General features: G+C 37.1%; 1 protein-coding gene and 1 long non-coding RNA gene across 3 annotated transcripts; both read left to right on the forward strand.

Moving 5' to 3' along the window:
• The first annotated feature begins 423 nt into the window (after positions 1-423).
• LOC139996377 (uncharacterized) lies at positions 424-3,218 on the forward strand. The gene is made up of 3 exons (XR_011802224.1): positions 424-647; positions 1,777-1,813; positions 1,936-3,218. It is a non-coding gene; the product is annotated as an uncharacterized lncRNA (long non-coding RNA).
• A 3,346-nt stretch (positions 3,219-6,564) lies between these two features.
• On the forward strand, positions 6,565-17,436 carry Drep4 (DNA fragmentation factor-related protein 4). Of its 2 annotated transcripts, XM_072016981.1 has the most exons (6): positions 6,570-7,963; positions 9,163-9,264; positions 11,039-11,171; positions 11,290-11,501; positions 13,503-14,086; positions 14,293-17,436. In XM_072016981.1, exons 1-6 carry the CDS (start codon positions 7,907-7,909, stop codon positions 14,450-14,452), a joined length of 1,248 nt encoding a protein of 415 aa, XP_071873082.1. In that variant the 5' UTR covers positions 6,570-7,906; the 3' UTR covers positions 14,453-17,436. The 2 variants fall into 2 exon arrangements, with proteins under 2 accessions (XP_071873165.1, XP_071873082.1); XM_072017064.1 differs by lacking the exon at positions 9,163-9,264 and having other exon boundaries at positions 6,565-7,963.
• Positions 17,437-22,405: the final 4,969 nt, after the last annotated feature.

Consider the following 22,405-nt stretch of genomic DNA (forward strand, 5'->3'; position numbering starts at 1 on the left):
TACAGACGTCTTCTCTAATTTTTCTCCACGAAGATTCTAATTCGTTTCCCACCAACAGAACGCACGAACGCACTAAATTCAAATGCGAATTCATTTGATTAAATGACACCACCTACGCTCTCCCTTTTATACCATATTTATCCACAACACTGAAAATTCTTGAAAGTTTCGACATTTCACGTGTCGCTCGATGTGTGTCAATAACATTTAATTAATCGTAGTCGTGGTGTGAATGCAGTTTCAGCGGAATTTAAATCGCGGTGCGATCAACTTCTGAGTCCGATGTCTCGTGTAATAAAGAAATGCTTCGTTACTCGAGTATAACATAATTGGACAGTGGAAAAAAAAAATGGAAGAGCTCTTGCTTACGGTACTTATATCGCGACGATATTCTTCAAAAGTAAAACACGCTGAGACTCGAAAGTCATAGTTCTTTACGCATGTCTGAGATTCTTCCTCTAGGAAGAAATTTCTTGGCTGCCTGTACTTTCACACTGCACATCAACAAACAATTGGGAAATGAACAAAACGACAACTTCGCATTATAATATATAGCATTTTGGACGCCGAAATTACCGATATTACGTATTTCTTATTATCATTATCGGAAAATGGTGAAACGAAGGTTAAATTTTTCTTTACAAAAAGTAAGTTCAAAGAAAGTAAGTAGAACTAAGATTTTTAACCACTTTGTGAAAACCTTAATACGAATAATCGACGTGTGCTTGATCGCATCTGCATTGTTTCATATAGATATCATTTATTTAAATTCTTTTCAACTATTTAGTAAATTAATTTCCTTGTACCTTAAAGCCAAATGCATTTACGAATTTCGGCAATTGCGAGTTGAATTGACATAAATGAACTGATAAGTATCGCAAATCCGACGAACGATGAATGATAATCCAGCAACTGAGGAAGTCATCTAAATAAAAAATGCAATATTTTCCGTATAACCGACTGCGCAAATCCTAGATGCGCCGGATGACATGGGTCTAGGTCAAATAGTTACGTTTTGACTAGTTATGTGATCGTCGATAATTATACAGAATATTTTAATATCTGGAACTTCAGTTTCGATCAATTATGTGTAATTTACATAATTGTAGCATAAGCTTGTATGAAAAACGCATTCACAGCAAAATATGTATACTCTACATAAATCATAATATAAAATTAAAAGATATCTTAACTTTTATCTCTGCATTATTAACGTTGATTACGGTTTAAAAAAAGATAAAATTACGCGGCAGTATAACGAGATGTAGCTGCGTGAATACCGATCAGTAAACGATCGAAGGACAGTTTATTGCGCAATCACCCCGTTTTATATATGAAGATATGCATATATGCAGATGAACATCGTTTAATTTCCTAATTATCTATATAATTTGATAATTTTATAATCCTATAATTGTAACTGGTTTGCAGTATAAAACGCAATTCAATGTGTGAAAATTTATAAATTGTAAACCACAATTATATGAGGACCAATTAATTACCCTTTGAAGCAACTTATTTGATTCCGGATTTTAAAGAAAATTAATACTCTCGAATGAGATTCGTTATTAATTTAATACTTCACACACTTTTGCTATAAGGATGTTAAATATATTTGTGGTTTGCTGATATCTTTTAATTAAACTTTAACTCCATTAAACAGAACAATTTTCATAGTTTGTGACGCAATAAATTAGAAAAGTTAAATACGAATATGATAATCAGCTTATTAATAAAATGTCGCTAATTATAATTAAAATTTCATCTTTTTTCTAGATTATAACATGTACAAATCGATGTCGAATTGTCAAAGGTAAAAGACTTTTAACACTTTAAACTTTCGTATTTAAAAAAAATATGTTAATATAAATTTGAAGTGAGAAATTATTTCCTTGTATCTTCTTAATATTAAGAAATCTTTTAACTATAAAAAAGACTCCAAAAGAACGCAACAGGACTGGCACCCAAGTATAATCAGGAAAGACAAATTTTAATACACAAAGTGAGACGAGAAGTTCTACATATCAATACCGATTCTTTTATATTCTCTCATCTTTGAAAGATTGTTCAATTATAAAAAAGCATGAACGTGAAAAAGTTAATATCGAATCACGAATGTTGGAGCAAAAATTCGATCGAAATAGGTAAACGTCGCACACGTTCGAGTGGATACAAGCGGATAATGGACTTGATTTGCGAAAGGTTCGAACAAACATGGAACAGCACTACGTCCGACTGGTTGGCTCGCTCGTCAATCGTTAGAAAACTGAGCTTTGCGTAAGACTTATTGGCCCTGCCATAGGAGACACGGGTTAGACAACGACGCAGTTGTATTGGTGAGCGTCGTCGAGCTGTATAATCACGGCGCGATGAATATAACCATTTTACACTTGGATCTTCAACGATTAACGAACTTCGAGCATCCACCGTAATTTACTTGCAATATAAGAGGATCCAACTGGATCATAATTGTCGACATCGTCCAACTCTATTACTTCCATCTCGCGACTATTGATTTGCCCAAATGGTCACTGATTGCACGACTTGTAGCGGTCAACAACGATATACGTCGAAGTGGAGGTATCAAACACAAGGTGATTCTAAAGTTTACACTAAACATATGCGCGTTCCTTTACGAAGGACGACGTAATAATCGATAAACTCGCTGATGAAAATCTGTGGGAAGGAAACGAACCAAAGGTGTATCAGAATCGAATCAAACTCCTTATTCGCGCCGGAGCATAGATCGGGATTTTGCCGGGCATAGTTCGAAGGTTTAATCATCAGTTGCAGTTACCTTCGTTGAACGTTCCGGGATTCGTTACTGTTAACGAAACAGTGTCATTGTCTACATGACGCTGCATCAGTAACGGTATATACGCCCTCAGGCGTCTGATGAAGCTGGCTGCATTCTTGAAAGAATAGGATATTATTCCAGGAAAAAGAGTTACACATATAGAGTTTAAAAAATGAGAGACAATATAAGAGTCTGAATTGTGAACGGCTCAAGGATCTTACTGATAACCTGAGGCCGTGTCTCTGGATTCTAGACGCAAATGTTTCGAATTGTATATCAATAAAACATCGCCGACAACTAGAGCTTCTTGTCGTATTAATTTTTATATCTACCTTCTGTATAGTAAAAAAACTCCGTTTATGTGAATTTGTTGATTGATTAACTGATCCTCCTAAATATTTATGACTTTTCCTTTATACAATAGGTGATAGCAACAAGTTCAAATTTATTTAAGACTTAATTAACAGAAATTCATTTAATCAAACACTAATCTTTTGTTCGAGTAACTGGAATTTGTACTCTAGTTCTACTCCAGTTCTATATATTTCTTTTTCAATAATAGTCTTAATGCCAATGTCCACTACAGTATCATACAAATAACATATCAACCTATCAAACCTATAAGATACTTCTTTTCTTCCGTGTATAACCAAACCATTCACAGTAACACGACACTGTAATTGTTTAAATAATTCAATCTAAAAATAAATTCACGGGATTGCAGAAATTCTGAAGATTTCGACATCGTAAGAATCGTAGCACAAAATGAATAAAAGGTAGTAGTATCGTAGTAGGACGAATGAACGCGGGTAGCTATGCAACAGTTGGACGATAACGTAGTTCGAACTCGAAAGAGACGAACGAGGAATAGCATTCGCGATCTCTCGACTACGAATGATTTTGTTGCGGCGCGACACATAGCACTGCATTAGATTTCTATTTGATCATGCAATTACGTTAAATTACAGGCTGTCGATTACATCCATTTCCATTGGATTTAAGCGTGGTTTTAGATTTAAGTTCTAGCAGCATGAGAGTCCTTTGTGTCTGCGGTGCGTTGTACCACGTGAAGGCCTTTCCGTCTTGGTCCTTTTATTGTGGGTAACTCGCATTTCTGCTTATAACAAAGCGCCGTGCCATGACTTTACAGAAAATTTCAGCTCGCAAAAAGTCGTCCCTACTGTTTCTTACATTTTTATTTGGAGACCTGGTTTTAGAGAGGTGAAGAGGAACGTGAAGAGCAGCTGATAAATCCGTTGCGTGGGCGCGATGTCTATTGGCGTTGACTAGTCGGGAGTATTGTAAAATAAACTTAGCTGGACGATGCATCATGATCGATTCTAAAAGTTCAAGAGGATTGACGAAGAGACATGGATAAAATGCACAAAAACGATATTCTAGATGTAAACAGTTAGTGTAACCTTACATTTGTCATTTTTGGAAGAAATGTTTACGATTAGTGGAAATTACAAGCTGTATTTATATGAGTTTTAAATTATAAGTCTCAATATCCATATTCACCCATTAATGGTGGGATTTTTCTTAACACTTATGTGTTTAATATGGTTATTCATGCTATATATTAATTTTTTACTAAATATGTGTTTCCAGTAAATGTCTGGTAGCTCCTATATACATTTCTAAATTTTGCAAATATAATCATCATAGTTCTCCTATTACAATGATAATGATATTTGAAAAATGCTTTGTATTATATACATAATATACATATATAGTTACGCATAAGAATTTCCTGTGATAAATCTTCAAATATTTTCATGACTCGTTGTATGTTAACGTGGATACGTCATTAGCTACGAAAACATAAGAACATATATAAATTACATCTGAACATCTTTGGAAAATATCTTTGCGTATCTGCGTTTGAATCAATGGAGATAAAATGTCAATTACTGTTCGAAACAAAAAATTAATACAGAAGATTAATGGAAATGAAATATGACAGATCGAGATGAAGAACAATTGGGAAGGTTTTCTTTCGCAAATTTCGCGTTTTATGAAGTTACATATCTGAGAATAGTGAACGCGCGGGAAATGCTGAATACCGTTGTTTGCAGCGCGGAATTTCAAGGTAGCGAAATTACATTACACCTTGATAATTCTATAATTGCGTTATTCGTTGACGTTGCCGTCCGATTACCCTTGTACGTAACAAACACAAAACATAAAAACGATTTTGCGTATAAAAGCGTATAAAAATATCGTCAAAAGCGATAATTCTTGAAACTCTTATATGTGTTTTCTGCGGATGAACAAATTTATGTGAAAACTTTTCAATGATGCGAATGTGAAGGATATTTAAAAAAAAGTGCGTATCTAATTAACAAAGGTGAAAGACATATTTGTCATGCATTATCGTTGAAGCAAATGCAATCGCTTTGGAGGAAAAAGAATGAAACAAAAGTTTTAAATAATCGAAGAAAATTATATATGCAGGCTACAATTCAATTAATCTAGAGTGATTACTTACGAAGTGAAATCTTATGCATTATGTAATTTACCAAGTATCAAAAAATTGTATTCAATACGATTGTAAATCAATGCATGTCACTGGATTAATACATCAATGATGTGAAAGAAAATGAGCCGATTATGAAATTAAAAGATCCACAAAAGTATATTATTGTTTTGCTTTATTCATATAGAAAGGAAAGGAAATCATTTTCTTATAACATTCTCTATTTATCGGAAGTTTGCCTTGGCAATCGTGATTTAATCATATAGCGCTATACGACAAAGTGATAAACTAAAATAAACTGAGACGCTTCGATCGGCAATATAAAAAAAAAAAGGTTCTTTGACGATGGAGGAGACCTTGATAGGTACGATCTGAAATCGACTAACAATAAGGCATTGTCGTGTAATTTTTCTGCACGAATCGCCACATTGTCCGCCCTAGATAGCATTTGCAACGCGAGTTTAAGAATAACTGTCGTAACCTTCAAAAGCGGTAAGGTTAAAGCGTACAATGCAAAACAGCAATTTCTGCGATATAAGTACCGCGAGAACGCTTAATGTTAAATTGCTCGATCAAAATTTCTACCACGTCGAATTGTCGTAATTACTTGACCCAATTCTTTTGTGGTGATGAGCGCATCACAGATAAAAAAATAATAAATAAACTCCGATCGCAAATATGACCGTGTGAAATGTATTCTAAAGAACTGAAAGTGCCTCGCGAGTCGTGTAAATTGCATAACAGATATGAAATAACCGAACGTGAACTAAATGTCAACATTGATACATATTATGTGAATGAAAATGCTTTGTTATAGTATTTGCCTAGAGATATTATATAAAACGTGACGAAAATATTGAAGATGTTTAGTAAGTGGATTTTTATGTTTGACCGTTTCTAGACAAAATATATTTTGTCTTTTGTTTGAGTGTACTCGTAAAAAAATAGTCTCTAGTTAGCCCAATTTACAGACCTCGAAGCGTTCTGTTTACTGTACTATTCATTCTAGAACAGAGTCCTTCCCGTCAAAGCGTTTCCTGAAGAGCAGTCGAATATCGATGACTCGTAATGTACAAATGCCATATGATATAAAGTTGTATAAAAGCATGAAGTAAATAGTTTGCGAAAAATGTTACTACGCCTTTTTCAATAACATGTATGCTTGAATAAGAGTGAGTAGTGGATACCTTACACTCTTATTTAAATTTCTTAACAGAAACATAAATTATGTTCCTCGTCCTTTATATCGCAATGTTAAGAAGTGGACAACTTCAAATCGTGAAAAGGAAGTTTACACAGCGCTTAGGTTGTCAGAGACGATATGAAATCATATAAATAGTATCAAAGTATAAAGTCCTGCTTCCTTCAAGGACTTAAAAAATAATTTACAATACGAAAAAAGAAATTGAAAGAGAAAGTATTTAACGAAGCAGTAAAATATTCAGTTATTTAATTATAAAAAAGTACATGTAAACCTCTAAAAGAGGAAATCGAAACAACATCTCAAAACAACACAAATATAGTAGAAGAAACGATTATTAATACCTGTGTCATATCGCTGCTAAGTGACATCATTGAGATAGAACAAAGCAACGTGCCATACAAAAACATGAATTTACATGTATGAATGAGTGTTCGATTAATCACAATGCGGAAAAAAAAGACTATTGATCTGATCATCTACATTGTCAAAGGAGAAGAAGAAAAGATTATAGAGAACGCAGAGGTTGTCCGAATGCACACTGTTCTCTTGAACCGAAGAGGTAGGACCACTGATATGTAAATACGTACATACTATCGACACGAGATCTCGTGAAACCGCGTGAAGTAACTTCGTCGCAGCCATATTGAGACTTTAGTATGTGGCGACACTAACATTCGACTAGTGAATTTCTTTCTCGTGTACTCTCCTTCAACCACAAGTTGCTTCTTATCCATTAGTGATCTAAAGTGTTGAGTGCTGTGAGATTTAAGGAGAGTATGTATATACGCATCCATAGCATACATATCAGTGGACAGGATAGCTATGGTTTTGTATAGTGGCGACATCTACGCGTGGGAGCGAAACACGATTGTCTGATGCTGCTGGCAGTTCGCAGGCGCATTTCCTGGTGCATTCTCTCATTTCAGGCTCGAGCGACGAGCGTCGCGTTGTCGCGTCATTCCTTTCCCGTAATCCATCGACGATAGATACTGTTCCTTTTTGCTCCACATATTCTTTCTCGTCCTTCTTCTTCGTTGTTACTAGCGAGTATTTGTGCGTTGTCGCTGCGAAAGCGGCGATTAAACAAATTCCTCGGGACGACAGCAATAGGCTTTGTTAATATTCTCCTTGTCTCTCTTTCTTTCCTCTTTCTCTGTCTGGCGTATAAATACTTCCTATCCGCTGACTCCAACATTCCAACACCACGCAGCCACTATTCCTCGTTTCTCCTCTCCCCACTCTTCTTCAAGCCTATTCAACTCCCGGCATCCGTTGACCGATAAACGTACCACTGTCACGGTCGAAGAAAGAAGAGGTCGGGATCCGAAGTATAGCAGCTGTTTCGCGCGTCGTACGTTTCCTTCTTGCACACGATCTTCTTTCCCCACGCCTTCTGTGATTACGGTCGGCACGGAGTACGTCGATCATGTCACTGATCGCCAACTGTTTTCGACGGCTCACCGAGACACCGACTAAGAACGAGGTAAACAAAGAATCGCACCCGATCCGCGCGTCCCAGACGAAGCATGCATGAGCTTTGTTCGCCGATTGCGCACACTGGTGATATCTCTGTGTTCTCTGTTCTTTTCTTCTCCTCTGCTTGTAACGCATGAACGGCTTATCCAGCGTTAATCATTGGAACGTGCTTTCTTTATTTTTCAACAATTTGTTCGTGATATTGTATCGCGTTTACATGTAGCGATATCGTTTATTGGGATAATAAATGAAGGCAACTTTTGTAATAGAAGAGTATTGATGTTTTCAGTTGTTTAACATTGTCCTTCTTTAAGACAAATGAAAATAATTTTTGTGTATTTTATTTATCAAACGTACTAAATATATACGTCATATGAAAATATTAATCAATCGCGTCAAAGAATTATCAAAATGCAAGTATGCAGCTATACAGATTAAGTTGATTGATCCTGTTAATCCATGAAATTCCCTTTTTGTACTGACACGGCTCGAATACTTGTTCGTAACCAGAAAATTGTATATAAAGAGTACATTAGCAGGAAATAATGAGATCATTAGTTAGTCGAACGTTTCCGTGTTTTCGTATACAGATAGATAAGTTATGCGTGGGCGGGTGGTAGCAAGGTGCGTCCAGCCGGTAGAACTTCCGACTTTCGATTCTATTTGCATTGCCGAGTGACCGCGATCAGAGGTCTCCAATGTAGGTCACTGGAAGAAACTGTGGCACGCGCGCTTCCGCAGCCATGACCCTGAACGCGATTGGCCCAATTGCACATCCGGTGATCACAATCCTCGATCCCGTTCGTTATCCTCCATTATCTAGGCGTTATCCCCGTTTAAGAGATTAAGTTCAATCTCATTTGCATATTTTTCTGCATGATTCCGCAAAAGACGTGGTTTAATCTCTTTTCGATTAATCCAGAAGCTAACTTTCTTTCGCCAGCTAGAAACAGTAGGAAATACATTTGTTCAAAGTCAGCTGATTTCCCGAATTTGAATTTCAATCTGAAGGAGTCGTTTGAGAATTTAAATTAATCGAGTCGAATGAATAGTTTTGTTAAACGAATGAAACCGAATCTAAATACTTGTCGCTAATGCTCGTACATATGGTTTTCCTAAGATTTCATGGATTTGTTTTTAACCTCGGCATGAAAGTGCTAGAAAATAGAAAAAAATTTTCATCGCGTTTTACCGATTGTTTTCCAGTTCAAAGGCTACAAGGTCACTGATGTAAATCGCGTGCGAAAAATCGGTGTTGCCTGCAGAAACCTACATGAGCTGAAGCGGAAAGCGTGCGCAAAGCTGAACGTGAGTATCCCTATGTGATTAACGCTCGCGGCGTTTATTTAATCGACCGATAGTACGATTCAAACGAGGAAAAAAAGGGAAACAGAGAGAGAGAGACAGAGAGAGCGAGAGAGGGGGAGAGAGAGAGAGCTGATAACTAATAAAAGGGAATAAGGGAGACGGGCAGAACGGAACGTTTCCAAGTGGTTCGCACGTGTTGCATGGAAACCGTTCCGCGATTCCATATCGTTTTTACATGACATGACAAAAGTTTTTGGTTGAAATTGGGTCATAAAAGCCTTGCAGCTGATCCATAATACGCCCCTGGAAAATTGTAACGCCCGGCTATTCTGCCTCATGCGATCGGTATTTCGTTACAAGTGCGCCAAAAACCTTGTTCCGCCTGTGAAATTACTGAAAAACAGCGCAGCACCTGTCATATATGAAATCTCTATATTTATCAGCGCTTTTTCATTCAATTCGTTATATGAATTATTTAAATATTTCCTTGACACCGAATAACTAAAAATAAACGAAATGCTAATATCACGGTAAAACGTGATAACGAAAAAACGTAAAACGCGATTCTGGTACAATTCATCAATGCGATTAAGTTATGTGAAACCTGATCCCCGCTTTCAAGCATGGAGAATCCACGTACAGAATCGTAACGGGAACACTAAAAGCCTGTGATAGTATAACTTCGTCAATGGATCAAATACTTTAATATACGATATAAAATGTGTACGTAACAGTGTTACACAACAGTCAACCTAGTTATTCCACTTCCTTTAAAAAGAAGACTGGATAGATCAGATAGGGCGTTACGGAAATGGGCATGGCACGTGCGAATAATTAGTCGTGAAGATATGGGGCGGAGAGAATTAGTATTTACATGGCACGTGTCGCTTGCCAGCGAATCGTGTATAGGTTAATCCAGTTGTGCGACGACCTTGGGGCTGAAGCACATTCGTCTGCAGCGTGTAGCTCTATCGAACCAGCCCGGCCACGGGCAAGGAGCAGCCCGTCAATGTCAAGGTCGACCGTCTGCTGGACCGATAGTTGAGAACCGATGGCCATTTCTTTCATCGCAAACCAAGATCTTTCGATTCTTTTGCCGTGACGCGCACGCGGATGCGACTATTTGCTGTTTGCCAACAAATTTTAACGTTGTAACTAGTGCAAAAGTGTGATTCCGAAAGAATTGATTTCGGCGATGTGCGCCACCGTGAAACGGGATGCGTTCATGGTGCGGTGCCGCTTCATTCGTAATAATTGGGGCAGCTTACGCCTCTTCTCTTGCGTAAAAAGAACTAATGGGGGGCAATGTTATGCGGTTCAGTTAAAGGTTAACTGTCCGTGACTATGTTTCCTCAGTATCGATGGATCAGTGTTCGTTTGAATGCGTTACTACAGCTTTGTCTGTTACGTGTCGACGAATGTAACGGTTACGATGGGAGACATGAGATTCATCAAATAAAAATATGAGCAATATTATTATTCGTAGCGTTGGAAAACATACTAGTAATTACTGGTTTGTTTTATTTAATGAAGGACAATAACCTGATCCAATTACTGTGTAAATAGCATTCTAAAGTAATAGTTAAAAATTACAACGAAGAATCATCCTTTCTGTTTGAGAGATACTTGACGATTTAAAAACGTATTTCAAATCGTATTTCAAACGTACGATACCACTCTATGGGGAAATACAAATGAATTTATACCTCCACAACGTAACTCGAAGTAATGAAACAAAAAATGAACTAGTATCGATGAATCCTTCGTGTTTTAGATAACGAACGATCCTGACGAAATTAACATCTACCTACTTGATGGCTCGTTGATCGACGAAGAAGAATATTTTTCCACGTTAAAACCTCAGACGACGTTGATCCTTCAGAAACCGGGCGAAAAAGTATTAACCGGTTAGTGCCGTTAATTTCCTTCCTACACTCGTTTATATCTTGACAATAGAAGGGCAAGTTAAATAGGAAACTTGGAAATGCAATAAACGAAGTTTAAAAATGCATCCTCTGCTTACAGATGCGGATCTTCTGTACGACATCTTGAGACGTGTTAACATTGATTTTCTAATTGCCGGCGAGAAAGCGTCTGAGTTCCTCACGGAAAACTTTAAAGCGAAAGTAGCCGTTCTATATAACGCACTGAACAAGGACGATTCGAAAACAGCGTTCAGTAGCAGGGATGAACATCCGGAGTGGTTTCATGGATTGGAGACTAACTGTACGAGTAAAGTAAGTTTTCTTTTCTGCAAAAATATTTTTACGCTTCGCTCCCTTTCGAAGGGTCTACTTTCTCTTTTATGGCGTGTCTCTTCTTACCACGCTATAAATATCCACAAAGAAAAATCGGGTTCCCTATATAAGGGAATATATAATATATTTAAGAATTTATTATACTCTGACTGTTTTGTTTGGCGGTGAAAACATTTCTGATCTTTTCAATCAGTTTATGTACTGAAATATTTTGAAAGATATAAATTGTATTCCTTTCATTTAAAAGTTGTCCTTGATATTTATGTGTCAGGGTAATAAATGGTAGATGAGAAGATAAAAAGAATCAATACGAATACGAACTATCCTACCATACACATCCTTAGAGAAACTTTTTTCCATAGATACCATTCAGGATGCGATCAAAGATAAGTCAGCCTCGAACGTATAACAAGTCGGTCTAGGTCGACATAGTCTAATGTAATAGAACGAGAGGGAGTTTATTCTTCGATGTTCGAGTTAATTAACATTACGGCACTTGCATTCCGGGAGATTGTCATTTATCATGCACAGAGTTTCGCGACGAAATCTTGCGACTCTTGATCTAACGATTACATTAATAATTAATTAATTGGTTATCTATCCGTTATGCGATGTTCGCGTGAAAGTTTCATTTTTACGGCTCATCTGTTGAATTGCGTAATTCTTTCGTAGAAGATACTAGTTAGATACAAAAAAATAATAAATTTGCGCTGACTACAATACACGATGTCGATATTACGGAATCCTATTCCTCGCAAATCCCACACCTAATCCTCGGTCATGTCGATATGTTTATATTGTTAGGATCGATTATCTCCTATATCTACGGTACGGATTTCCTCGACAGCTTTACCGATGAAACATGCCTTCGTCCTTATCACACCTCTTTTCTTCCAATTAATGTGCAATGTCATATACAAAGTTATTATTGTTTGGGATTTTAATGGCTGTCCGTTTATGGCTTGGACAGCACCTCCTCTTCCTTCTTTGAGAAATTTTGAATTTCCTGCCTCTCCGAGCTGTAAACCTGATGACTCAGAGGTTCAATATATTGCGAATTATCAACTGAAGAGCGACCGGTTAGGTACAACTGATCGGTCGATATCGCGAAACCTGAATGAATTAACGCTCAAGGTGGAGGATGTTTAATATATTGAATATTAGTAATGTGTAATTTGGCACTTTATTTGCACTTGTTGTATACAAGCGAAGTTTGATATTCTGAACACGACAGTTGTAAGATCTTGTTGAGACTAAAGTATTTCACCCGCACGGTACGACTCTGTTTATGATTGTCCTAGTATGTTGTTGATAATCCCTCCGTCCATCGTGTCTTCCCGGTCGAGGATTATCCCTGGTTTACCTGTACTCTCGGGTGTACATATGACCTAGTATTGCCTGGGGTTTCCCTAATCTCTAAGTCATCAGGTTTACAGCTCGGAGAGGACAGGTAATTCGGAATTTACCGAAAAAGGGAGAGATGCTGTCCGAGCCATAAACAGACAGCCACTCAAAATCCCGAACAATTATATCATTATACGTGTGCGATATGTAGATTATCGAAATGATCTTCGTTGGTTATTCATTTGTTTTAACACCGACAAATTATGTTTCACGATTATTTTACGAAAACAGTAGATCACGAACTGGATCGGTTGAAATTACTTTTGGTGATGGACTTGCATAAATAATTGGGCTTTCATTGTACGTTATGATACGCAATAACGAACCATTATGTTGGCGATTTATCGAAAACAATAGATTTGCCCTGCTTTGATTACAGAGCAATTATAATTATAATATGGCAATATCAGTGTATACTGATTCATTTTGATTGTCCACGGCGACGGTTGTCATGTAGTTCACTGAAGTTCCTCTCACAACCAAATAAGCTTTTCCATCTAACGGAACGTGCGCCACGTTATTCGATTACGTTCGATTAAATTAATGCATCGACTAACGAAATTAATGGTTTTACAGGAAGCGTACTTGCATCGTAGATGTCAAGATAGAATACGAGGCTATCTCTATAAAACGATCGATCAGATCAAATCATCGGACGTATTCACGAAGGATCCCCGAGCTAGAAAGCAATTGTTGTACGCTATAGCGTTCTTTAAAATGCAGCTGAAAGAGGACCACTATTTTGGCTACTATTTCGATAGGAGCCGAGCAAAGTTCGAGGCGTTCGAGGGTGCAGACGAGTTCGATTCGTCATCCTGTTACGATCATTGTCCCTGTAGATTGAAATGGTTGGACGATAGTACGTACTTCAGATTGTTCGGAGCGATGGAACAGTTCGATGATACCGATGGTGTAAAAAAGAGGAACGAAAGGAGCTCGGACACAAAGACTGAAGAGGAAGAGGCAGAGGAGAGCTGTCCTTACAAGATTAGAAGGAAAGAGAAGAAAGCGTGTATCGCGTTGTGCGATCACACGGGCGAATTTAGGTGTTACGGTATGTGGAACGAGGATAAATGTTCTTACGCGGACAAGCACAAGATCAATCCTTATAGATCGAAGGAAGAACTTGTTCTATTCTCTACATGGAATTTTGATCACAAGTAAGTTATACTTATAATCTGTTATGACGAATTATTACTATGTTTATTGACAGTATAGAGAATGTTTCAGAGATCATGGTTTAGTTAATTGAAATTATTATTATCATAAGCAGTTGAATTTCATGATGGTGTTCAAATCATTTTGTATAATACTGTCTTAAACTAGCACGTACTATTTTAAAAAATAATAAAAACATGATTTATAGGATCGAGAGGTCCAGGTCTCTAATCCCATCGCTCCTGAAATTAGCATCCCAGGGTAATACCAACGAGTCAGATCTCATTGAAATTTACGACAATCTGTTTACGATGAAGAACTTGAGGCTGGTCCACATCGTATGCCACGATAAAAGCTCGCACAAATAATTAGTTGTTATCATGTGGGAGAACTATAGGAGATTGCAGCGACACGGGAAATCGCTATCAAAGATACGTAACACGTAGAAATAACCTCTGAATGTAAATGTAACTCTTCGTATAAAAAGCGTACTTAATTGTAAATTGCTGTTGATAGATGATTTAAAATTTCAAAGTTTATCATTTGTTATATACGATTTCGATTCCGTTGCGCCACGAAGCAACAAAGCAATATTGATAACGAGATCGAGAAATCTTTTCTTTCTATAGTAAACTAACATACTTTGCTATATTACAATTTTCTATTATCTACCATGAAACACCATGCACACCAGAATTTGTTCGATAGAAACACTGTCGAAAAATACCGAGATGAGAATTTTTACTTTGCAACGACGAATAAATATGTACATCTTGCGCACAATTTCTGTCCCAATCGGTAAAGTAGAAACCGAGCACGTCGATAATTTAAATACAAAGTCCCGAAGAGTAACAGATCGATATAATCAAATTAGTGCACCATTGACGCGAAAACTTTTTTATCACATTTTTAAGACGTCTTTACGTACTAACGACTATTATAAACTTTCTAGCGACATTTCGCTGAACAAGTGCAACAGAACGGCGGTGTTTCTCCTTTATCACGAATCTGAGTTCCCAACATGGGAATATCTTAATATATTATACAGGGTTGGGCGCAACGGAATAATTGTTGATTAAAAAGGATTTATTACGGCGAGTCGAAGAGATTCGTTTAAAGGACTGTTAATTGTCTTGTTGAAATTGCAACAAAGGGACTGTCCGAGGATGACTTGGCTTTGGAGTGCATTCGGAGATTATCTTTAAAGAAATGTACTCCGTAAGATCGAGTATCATTCGGATAATTTTGATTCGACTGGTTCACCGAAGACATAACCAAAGTTCTGATATATATACATATATTATATAAATATATAAATATATACATATTCATTACTAAATTTAGAAAATACATATACATATATATTTATTTATTATGGGCGCGTGTGCAGAATGATGAAATTGTGTTTCATTGGGATTTAATATTTAAATGTTAAATATGAATAGTAAATGCAAAAAATTGCATTAAGACATGCGAAATTTAATTGAGTTTAATTGAATTCAGAGTATGTTAGTAGCCCAATTCACGATATGATGATTTGTTTGGAAAATAAAAAAATGCTAAATGAATTCAGGTAATTCTATTTGTCATAACATTTGTCAACAAAAAGGTATATTTTATCAATGGATCGAGGACAAATAGCTTACTCTATTATTAAAAAGAAATTGAGGTATTGGGGTCACAATTCAACAATTTGACCTAGAGTATTTGAATAAATACTCTAGATCTCATAATGATCTACGGAAGTGTTAATGCATGATATTCTCAGTATTTCATTTGGTAATTTAAATATCGTCTGACTATATTCGACTCATCCTGCACTCGTGACATATAGATAAGTATACATATATATAAAGATATACATATACTATATTTAGATATATACACAGAAGAAATTATAAAATGTTTTAGAGATTTGTGCGATATATCTGAAACGGTGCCTCTTCCGGCACAGAAATATCTAACGGAAGGACCTGATTCAAATTACATCTTTTTGATAATTCTTCTTTTGATATAATTTCGGTCGGACTTTGTTGGTTTCGTCGCGACTTTTCTCTCGGGACTAATCGCTACGAAACGAACCATTGTCGATTCAACTAACTTTTTATAAAATCTGAATTACTATCGACGACGACCATGACGACCAGAAATAACGAGAGAGTAATGAGAACCGTTGGCAATTTAGTAAATTTATTTGTGTATCGAGCGCCAGTAATGAGTCTCGATACACGTCTCTTTGCTTAGAACATTCATAATTATTTGATACAATTTTTAAATCACCTTGATGCAACGTATATTGTAATAAATAGACTGCGGATATTTATGCATTTATGCCAAACATAACGAAGCAAAAATGTACAGAACGTACGTAAATGCAAATATCTACAAAATGTTCAAAGTACAATACTCTTTATAATATCCAGTAAATGAAACAGATCACTACTTAGAATCCATTTCTTCTGTTTATTTTCACAAGAATATGAATTTGCATAAAATTTCGCAGTCTAGTAACGAAGCACACGCCACGGGAGTGTTTCGCAGCCTCAATGATTGGTGTCCCGTGCTTGAAATAGTACACGTTATTATGTATGACAGATCATTGTGTTTCGACCAATTAAAAATTTGCGTCGCTATTAGTCAAAAATTTCCTTTGCGTCGAAGGCACTGACACCTTTTCAGTTTAAGAGCAGAAATTTGCAAAATTGTCGGGAATCGATGGAAGGATGGCGTTTCGAGGAGGTGGCAATATCGTTTGTCGACGTACGCTGCGCGCGAAATCCCAGCTTTATCGTCAGAGGAATTCATTTGAAAAGGTGTATACCAGCGACATACCATCGGATAGCATCTTGAATTAACGTGCGGTTTATTGATTTCGTATATCTCTCGAAATTTCTTTAATCAATCAAGATTAGTAGCAAGCTATCTTAAAATTGATATGTAATCAAAGTCGTTATGCTGCTTCGAACGAGAAAACAAAAGCAAGACGAAAGGTTGCGCAAGCACGGTTATAAATCACAATGAAGAAAAATGAAATTCACTCGTATATCAAGGAGTAATCGCCAGTTGTCGTGATGTTTCCTAAACACAAAAGAGAAATACAGAGAGATTTAATATTTTTGTGAAAAACATCGTGCCAAAAAGGATGACGACGTTGTATCATGATCAAGGATACGCGCAACCAAACAGGAAAGAAACTGCACGAAAATGCGATATTTCCTCGTAGACAATGTATAAGCATAGTTATTTTTCAATGTAAAGCGACTGTATAGCTCTATTTTAGGCAAATGTATATTTTAGGTACGAGAGGACGACAGAGAGGAGAGCAAGAAAGAAACAGAAAGCTGGTCGTTAATTTTTTTTGTTCCCATTTCCTTTATTCCCCTCACGCGCGTTGTAAATGATGTGAACAAGAATTAATTGCATTCGGTTAATTACCGGTCGCGTTGAAACGACCGTCGAACTCGTTCGTAATTTCGTAAGCGTAAAATATTATGGTATCAAACCTTCTCGGAAGGAAAAGGTCCACGTCGAATTTCGCGTTAACTCGCGATGCTCGCGATATACAACCGATCCGTCGATTGATGAAAAATATTTTGTTGCGGGATCCTGGTATATTCTAGCCCCGGAAAAATTCTAAATTCGTTTCGAATTCGCAAATGACGAACGCTTCATCGTAACTTCGGTTGTTTTTTCAATTATACTTGCAGAAATTTCCGCGTGGTTGATAATTAAACGACGCGCATTTGTCGCACAGAGACAAACGCTCCGCTAGAATTTATATCGGGACGAACGGACGGTTGATTGGAAAAACAATGTAATTTCATTAACCAATGTAAAGTTCCGCGATGTCGTCAGCTCGATTAAATGGAGTGGATTTACTAGGATTTACTAAATTTAAATAATGGCGCTCTTTCGTTTTCTATTTTGAACCGGTTATTTCGTTTAGATAAATATGCGCGCGCAAATCAATTACCGTTGGTTGATTACGAGCGTAATTAAAAGGGTGATTACAATGTAAGAACTTGTCCGACCTAATGTCGTTTAATTTAATTGCGCCTCTAAGGTTGCCGCGTTCTTTCTCTGCCTTTTCACCTTCGTATTCACCGTCAATATTCTCCCGACTTTCTGGCACCGGCCGCGTTGGAAATTTTTTGCGAATGGCGTCGAAACCTTTATTAACAACGATATTGTTCAAGTTTCGTAAATCTGTTCTTTTTTTTGTAATTTGACTGCGCCACTGAATAAATCTATAATGACTGTTCGTTTCTTAACTTTGTCGTTTAAAAATTGAATTTAATCGACGTAAGAATGCTGGAACGTATTGAAAGAAGCATGATTTTATCTCGCATGATGGTTAGGATAGCCTGCAATTTAACGGCGGAGGTATATTGTGTAACGTGAATTTTTTTCAAAACATCTGAGTTTTCGCGGATCAGCGATTCTTGGAGAATCGAATCACGTTGATTCCATTTCGACGACAGACGTGCTCTTTTGCGCAACGAAGCAACAGGATAATGGGTCAATTTCGAATTCACTGAGTAGCTTGAATGAAGCTTAAACTTCGTTCTTCCCCATTCTCTCTCTCATCTCCCTTTCTCCCTCTTCTTGCCAATTCATCAGCAGTTATAATAGAAATTATTTTCAATTCTCGCGATTTCCAACGAGTCAACATTGTTCGACCGACTCTTCGAAAAGATCACAATGATGGAAGGAATAATATCGTTCATGGCGAAAACGGTTTCAGAGAATCCGGTCCCTTTGTTCTTACGAGTTTTTGAACAACTCACTTTCAAAAAGCGTATGGTTAATGGAAAGATGGACGATTTTGCAGATATTTATCAAATTGAAAACGTTGGATGATGCAAAGAAAAAAGAAGTCAGTGCTACTCAGGTCTTAATGATACTTTGAAGAAAATAAATTTCCGCTTTACTTGTCTGTGAGTTTTCGCGCTTGAGCAATTCTCCATGGGTGAGCTACGGGATGAATATTACCCCGCAATATGTTGCCAATTGCAACGAGTTGATGAAAGGAAGTGCAGTGATTCGGAGAGCGTGTACTTCGAAAATTACCGATTTGACAGCCTTCGGATTAACAATATGTTACGAAAGTTATCTCACAAACTCGTTTAAAAATACACAATAAACAAAGTTGACTTTGAAATAAATATCCTTGACATCTCCATCGATCGAGCCTACCTCCATATACAAATATAGATCAAAGTGTCGGTATTCAACAAACTTTCACGCATTAACTTTCAAAGTGAAATCCCGAAGCTTGCCACATAGAGATCGCTCAACGTTTCGATTCGTTTCACTTTTTTTCAGTAGCACAACCTTTTTCCACGGCTATCCGCAACCCTTATTAACGCACTTCTCATAAAACAGATCGTAACGTTGGAAAATATTAAAGCATATGCGAGTGTCACGTCGGAGACACAAAAGATCGCGAAATTAACAAATCGCCGGTGATGTACTCGCGTCGCGGCACGAACGAACGATTCTTTCACGAATAGGATGAAGGAAATAAAACTTGATTTGGGAAAATGAGATTTATTGCAGAAATCCAACAGAGTGACGATTACAACAGATAGCTTCGAGATGCTACGAAAGACTGTCTTTTTGTCGGTTTGGGAAGGTCCCTCCACCGAGGACTTAGTCCCTTTGGAGGGGGGTCTCGTTAGTCTATTGTTTCAACAGATGCGGCATGCAGGGTGTTCGGTCTATCTGGTTACTAAGCGGATGGTTTTCTTGAGTGTGTGACATTCCCCCCTTCTTAGATTCGCTTTACTCCGTGGAAGCGTATGGTTCTGGTGGGTCGTCTGACTTGAATGACCCCGCTATTTTCATCATCTGCGATGTTTTGATAAGTGACCGTCCTTGGTGCTGTTGGTGTTTGATCGATCCTGTTTATGCGAGCGGTAGGGCAGAGTATTTTGATACATAAGTTTTTGGGAAGTGATCGGCATAGACATTCGAAAATTTTACCTTTGTACATTACATATATTGTTCCTAATCCTAGAGCTACGATTCCTAATATTTGTAGTGTGGATATGCCACATCCCTTTAATGAATTTATGCGTCGCTCCAATTGTAGGGTACTGATTTGCATTTGCAACATATCGAGGTCGGCTTTATATTGGTTAAAGTTATGAATTACTCTTGGAGCTGTTTCTAATATTTTCTCTAATATCGGAACGTCTGTTTCTTCGAAGCTGTATATACTATTCTTAAATTTGGTTTCGTAAGAGATATTTTTATGTGAACCTCCTATCTTCATAATATTATGATCGTAGGTGATTATGCACCCGGTTTTACTGCTTATTAAACTAGGCTGTCTAATCTCTAGGATTTTATGTGTCTTACATAATACGTCGATTTGTACATTTTTCGTAGGGATAACAATGTAATGGTTTTCTGTCTGCAAAGGTACGAACGTCAATCCTTCCAATTTGAAGGCAGCAGTCGGACAAGTTTTGACTGTCCGTTGATTATTAATTAATTCTGACCCGCATTCGGGTGAGTTCATTCTATTGTGACTCGGTTGAGTTCTTTTGCAAATATGGATGATTGCTGTTCGTTTACAATATCTGTCTAAGTAGTGACTATCGGCAAAGATGTATTGTTCTGAATTGGTTAATATCAACTCAGTTTCTATTACAGGCGCAATGAATACAGAGTTTTGTTTAGAAGGTATCGGATAAATTTTTGTTATTTTCCATTCATTGTCTTCCAAAACCGGCACAGTTATTGTATATATAAGTTTGTTATCTCTTATCCATATTTTTAATTTACTTAGATCTAGAATTAGTTGAAAATTTTGAACTGAGGGTTCGATATGGTTGGTCATAAAGTTTTGTCTCGTTAATTGGTCAATGTTTGTAGGAATTGTTCAGGTTCTATAACTCGTGGATTTATGATTCCTTGTTTTCCTAACGTAACAGTGTTAAAAATTTCGTCGACGTTAACATGGAGTTCCGATATGGTAAATTCAGTTTGAATTACTAGGGAGACTAATATTTCGTTTTTTCCATTGTGGTTTTCAATCTTGTGTATATTGTTGGCAAGGTTTTCGAGTTGATCTGTTTTGGTGTCGTCTACCACGCGTTTGATAAGTGCGGTTTGGTCACTAAAGATTGTTTTTATTTTATTGTTGGAGTCGAATAATGTGTCGATGTTTTTGTTAATGAGTTCTAGGTCATTTTCGTCGAGGGTTCCGAACAAAGTTTTGGATACTGAGCCTATGACATTAAGCAATCCGCGTTTGCTTCTGTAATGCAATAATAATTTGAGCTGCCGAGACAGGTTTTGAAAATTTCTGTATTTAGATTTTAGGCTACTTATTTCTGGTATGTGAGCGCAAGGTGGTTTACATTGACGGTCTATTAAATCTATCACGCGTTGTAATCTATCAACTTGATCAATTGGATCGTTAAGCTCTACTATAAGGGTGATATCTATTTGTTCGTTGTACAGATAGCAGTCGTCGGTGTGTTCCAAGAAAATGTTGGCGTAATTTAGTGGTTTTACTGCTAGGTCGCTTTTAATGTATTCAAGTGTTAAAATGATCCATGTTATGGTCTTCTTCCTGAAAAGTAGGGTTTTAGCCTGTTACCGTGGATTCTTTGCGTATGACCGTTGGAATATTCGATAAGGTAGGTGGGTGGATTGGAGGAGAGGATTTCTGCAGGTCCTAGCCATTCGTGATCTAGTTTGTTGGTTTTGTGATCGTTATGTACCCATACTTTGTCTTTTACTTGGAATATAGTTTGTGTTTTAATAATTTTTCGAATCTGATCCCTTTGATACCGCCTTTTGTTTGATTCAGTGATTTCTCTCGCTTTCGCTATATAGGCATTATGTCGGTTCCTCCAGAGTTTAAATAATTGATCTTTAGTTAGGATGGGGGTGTTTGATATCGAGGATGGCATGTTAGCTTGTCGTCCAAATGTTAGTTCGAATGGGGTGTGTCCGGTCGTTTCGTGTACTGAAGTATTATATCCCATACATATCAATTTTAAATTTTCGTCCCAGTCGTTCTGTCGGTCGGTCGTACAAGTTCGAATGAGATCTTTTACCACAGCATGTGTCCGTTCAAGAGAACCGTTAGATTGCGGGTGGAAAGAAGTGGTTTTTACGTGTCGAATTTTGAAAGCCTCTTCGAATGTATCCATCAGTTTACATACGAAATTTCGTCCCATGTCCGTGAGGATACTTTTCGGTGCAGAAAATATATATACATAGTGATCCAGGAGTTCGTTAATAATCGAGTTGGCTGTTTGGTCTTTTAAAGGTATGAGAACGAGATATTTGGTTAATTGGTC

This window comes from Bombus fervidus, chromosome 1, assembly GCF_041682495.2.
Source record: "Bombus fervidus isolate BK054 chromosome 1, iyBomFerv1, whole genome shotgun sequence".
NCBI lineage: Eukaryota > Metazoa > Arthropoda > Insecta > Hymenoptera > Apidae > Bombus > Bombus fervidus.